Below are 4,803 nucleotides of genomic sequence, written 5' to 3'. Positions count from 1 at the left end.
TACTGATATATGTGTAAACTTTAGCTTATCTAATCCAGCTGATTTAACTTGCTGAATTTGCCTAAGGTTTTATGAACCTATTACTATTGTGTTGGTTCAGGTTTTACCCATTTATAGATGTTTCTCTCTCTGATCTTAAAATAAGCTCAACCTTTGGATACCTCCTTGGGTGATATAGAGGGCAAAGTGCAGAGTCCTACCTCCTACCTCAGATTAGTAGAGATGAATTTGCAAATGGTCCTTCTTTATTAATATAAAAGGAGTAGTACTGGAGGTAAAATAATAAAATGTACACTCTCTTCTCTAGAGAAACTGCAGCACTTGCTTTTTCATGGCTTGCAAGACACAACTTTGACTACTTATCTCTTCAATCATGTATGGATAAAGATTATAAAAAGTTTTCAAGTCACATAACTGTTTTTCCTATGTTTTGGTGAAAATTTATGGTCAAAGCTTTTGAAGTCTGACCTTGAATCAGCAAAGTGTTGCAATTGTCTATGGAGAAATTGTCAAATAACTCTGATAAGTCTCATGTGGATATCCACCCTCGACCACTTGTCACCCTTCCTCACCTACTAAGTATTCTCCTACAGTTGCATGGGCGAAAAATTTAGATTTGTAATCTTGGCTGGCAGTTTTGGAGGCAGTGTTGGGAGTAGGGCATGAAGGGGAGAGAAAGACAGAGGGGGTTGGGTCTTACCTAGGGATAGATAGGGGACGTTGGTGGGGTCCATGGTGACTGGAACTCTGTCATGGATATACTGTTCATGTTATAAGGTGGGAATAGGGATGCCATACGCTCATACGGTTGCTCTCCTGCTTGGTAGTGAGGGTGAGTCCTGTTAGTGGCTTGGCCATTTAATGGTAGTATTATTGTATAAGCACGTAATCAGGGTGCTATGAAGTGACAACATTGATAAATGATTAAAATTATTAGTTCAACGTTAGCTTGTGGGGTTATGTTTGTGTACTTCAGGGTTAAATTGAGTCACAGGATATAAAGACCATATGATTTACTAACTATATAGATTATAGAATGTTGTGTATGTTTGTTACAATTTATTGTTTGCTTGTGCTTCCCTTTCACAACCTAAATGGTATGATCTTACTATTTCTCATTGTTTCTTGTCTACTTTGCAGTGTTGATCCTGCTGGGGCTTTGCGGATTTAAGATAAAGATTCGTGAGTTTACAAGTGTATATTTGAATTTGTTGGTTTTTTGGGCTTTATCATTTATTAGAGTTTGCAAACTCTCATATATGCTAAAGCAGAAGTCTTGATATATGTAAACTGGTGGTGAAAGTTGCAAGGTCTATGTTTTTGGATGTGGATTCGATCATTTGTTTGTCACGCATTTCATTATATTTTAGAACTTAGCGCATCAAATATAGGTTTTTGTAGTGGATGTAATCTTCCATAAAACAATCAGACTAAATTACTGTCATCTGCCGTTCTTACTTATAAGTGTTTTATCTAAACGGAGGGTTGATCAGCCTTGTCACATGCTTTTATGTTCACGTCATATACTACTCATAGTTGGAATTAGGGCTTGTTCTCTTACGTTGAAATTCAATTCAATTCAATTCAGCTCAGCTCAGCTCTTAATTTCCTTCTCTTATAAAATATTCATTTCAGCTCAATTCAGTTCAGTTCAGCTGAGTTCAGTCAATGATAACATACCCTTAAATGTCAAGGCAACATTTGATACGTATGGGTCTTTGTCTCTTTGATATCATCTGCTTGTGTTGTTGGTATACAACTCAACATCATAAATTAATGTTGCCCCTTTTTTTTTCTTTTTTTTTTTTTTTATGTAGTGAATGTTATTTATTTATGTTCTGTCTTTTTTTTCAATAAGTTGAGAAGAACAAAGTCTAAGTATTAAAGTGATTTCTACTTGGCTAAGTTCTTAAATTGCTTTATTGAGTAAACAAATACTGTAATACGAAGGACATACACTAGTTGCGGTCACCTTTAGGCTCCGTTAGGAAATCCTAATGTCCGACATCAAATAATAGCATCAGAACAATATTGCAATGACAAGATTTGCCACTGAGTTACTTTATTCAAGATTTTGCACTTGATTCTAGCCTAAGTCCCTTGGTTTATCCTATCAGTCCATCTGCTCTAGACCTCTAGTAGAGCTAAATTTCAAGCAATCTTCAACACTCTTTTAAGTCTTTTATAGCTGATGTATGTCAGCAGTAAGGACAGTAAGCCAGCTTCATAAGTCTAGTTTTAAGTCTCTTTTCAGCAAAACCACAAGCTCTATGTTTCGCGTCATTTTTGATTTTTAATTTCCTTTTTTTTTCAAACAAAAAACAAGAAAAAGGTGTTTTCACTTTTCTGTTGTCAAGTTTTCAATATTATCATGATTTTAATAAATTTAAATAATTTTTTATTATAATAACAAAAACCATAAAACCACAGTAATGTCAAACGTTAATGAATTATGCAGCAATCTGCTAGAACTCTAACCTTTCAATGATCATCTTCTATCATGTAGCAAAGTCATTAATGACAGAAAAATAACATAATGGACACAGAATTATTCCAGAACTCCAGAAGTAGAAGATTATATCAAAAAATGAATTAGATTAGAAACCTACACATTACAAACATACTACAGGTGAATCCTTCATAACTTCAATACAAGGCAGCATACATGGTACACAGTACTACGCTACTACAGCTACAGGATAAGAATTGCAAATTCATAAGATTAATGGATTTGTTTATTGCAGTGACAAAGAAACAATCTGAAGGAGAAAGCCAAACTTATTATGTTATCCAGATATTTTTACACCAGGTTTCTTAGACGAGAAATTTGCTCTGGTTGCAGGTTCTGGGGTAGTGGAAAATGTGAACTCCTCTTGGTTGTCACACTCTTCATTAACCTCATCACTTCTAAATTTTCTCATCTCTTCACTGCTCTGTGAGGACCCTTCACCATCACTTCGTGCCTCCTCTTCATCGTGTGTTCCATTGATAGAATCTTCAATCACATCAACCAGCCGAGAACTACTTCTAGAGTCCCCATCAGTATCATTTAACTTAATCAAGTTCCCATCCTCCACAAAACTAACACGTTTTTTGGCATTCGAGCTTTGAGCATTTTTCTGTACATTAAATTCATTGTTCAACCTATATTTGTTAGCAATTTGTTCAAGGATATCATCATCCTCATCATCAACATGCTTATATCCTTCCTTCTCAGCATCTCCATAGACCTCTTGCTCCTGCTCCTCGAGCGCCTTCGTCATCCTGCCAATCTTTTCAACTCTCTCTTTCAAATTTGCCATTAGTTTCTTTTCCTCATTGTCTACAGTTTGAGTTTTCGAACCCACATTATGCCCCGAAAACCCCTTAGTATCACGACCAGCTCTGCTATCATTCCTCACCAACCTTATGCTCTTCATCTTCCTGGTTAAAACTTGTTGCCTCTTCACACAAACCCCGTCAACTATTTCTAAAAATTCAACAATTTCTCTGGTAACTGTCTTCTTACTGTCTCTAATCATCTTATCACCACTCTATAAACAAAACCCAGAATTAAATTTGCAAAATCTCAAAAAATAGAAGAAAATAACAGAATCCAAAAATTCAAAAAAAAAAAAAAAAATCAAAGAACATGTATAAAAAATGCAACAATGTCAAAACCCCATAAATAAAATATGCAACATCTCACAACCCATAAAATTAAAATGCTACATCAAATACCATACATCAAAATGGCAAAACATCAAAAACCCAGAAATAAAAAATGCAAAATCTTACAAGCCCATAAGATAAAAATGCAAAATTTCAAAAACCCATATCACAAAAATCAAATTAAGAATAAAAAAAAATTGAGATAGATACCTGAATAGAGTCGAGTTTATGGAGCAAATCCATGGCATTTCGGGAAAGAGAATCAAAATCAACAAAAGCATGACGAGAAAGAGAAGATTTAAAAGAAGCAAGAGCAGATTTAACAGAAGCTAAATCTTTAAGGTGACGAAGAGTCCTTGATCTATGAACAAGATAAGCCCTAAAATGGGCTTGAATAATTTTAGCAGCAGCATCTCTTAAGGAAAAACCAGAAGATGAGTATTTCTGAAGGGAAGATTCCAGGGCATCGATGCGTTGAAGGAGAGATAACAGCAAAGAATTATCTTGATTTTCGTGATTATTGTGATGTGGATGTCTTTGATTTTGGTGGGTTCGAGAGGAATTAAGGTGGTAATTTAGAGGGGTTTGAGGTTGAGCTTGAAGAAGCTGAGTAACAATGGCGGCAACCTGAAAAGGATCGGAGGTAGGAGGTGATAATAGTGGTGGATGGTGGCACGGGGGTGTTGGGTGGTGGCACGGGGGTGTTGGTGGTGGGCAGCAGCAGAAGGAATTGGTGGTGGTGTGGAGGTTTTGGAGGTGGTGGTGGAAAGCCATTGGATCTGAGAGGAATTGTTTAGAGAATCTTGTGTGTTTTTTTTGGGGTTTTGTTGTTGTTTGGATGGGTCTTGCACTTTAATGGTGTAAAGGTTTGGGGGTGTTTTAGTAATTAGGACTACTAGTTTGAAATTTTAAAAGTTTGGTGTATTTGTTAGATGTGTTTACCATGTCACCATGTGCATAAACAAAAAAAGTTAACTTGTTTGGCATCAATTTTGGTTTTCTGTTTCCTGTTTTTGAAAATTAAAAATCAAAAACAGAAAACAAGAAAAAGGTGTTTTCACTTTTTTTTTTTTTTGTCAGTTTTCATATTTGTTATGATTCTAATTAGTTTAAATAATTTTTTATTCATTATGTGACATATATCATATACTT

The 4,803-nt window shown here is 35.4% G+C and overlaps 1 protein-coding gene across 1 annotated transcript; it reads right to left on the bottom strand.

The window, feature by feature from the left end:
* Positions 1-2,568: 2,568 nt before the first annotated feature.
* LOC145555918 (uncharacterized) lies at positions 2,569-4,478 on the bottom strand. Its single transcript, XM_081617632.1, has 2 exons — positions 3,862-4,478; positions 2,569-3,533 (listed from the first exon to the last, which is right to left on the bottom strand). Exons 1-2 carry the CDS (start codon positions 4,423-4,425, stop codon positions 2,787-2,789), a joined length of 1,311 nt encoding a protein of 436 aa, XP_081473758.1. The 5' UTR covers positions 4,426-4,478; the 3' UTR covers positions 2,569-2,786.
* Positions 4,479-4,803: the final 325 nt, after the last annotated feature.

Source organism: Chenopodium album, chromosome 8 (genome assembly GCF_948465745.1).
Source record: "Chenopodium album chromosome 8, dcCheAlbu1.1, whole genome shotgun sequence".
Taxonomy (NCBI): Eukaryota; Viridiplantae; Streptophyta; class Magnoliopsida; order Caryophyllales; family Amaranthaceae; genus Chenopodium; species Chenopodium album.
The sequence above is the reverse complement of the archived record's forward strand: the minus strand, read 5'-3'. Positions and strand labels throughout refer to the sequence as shown.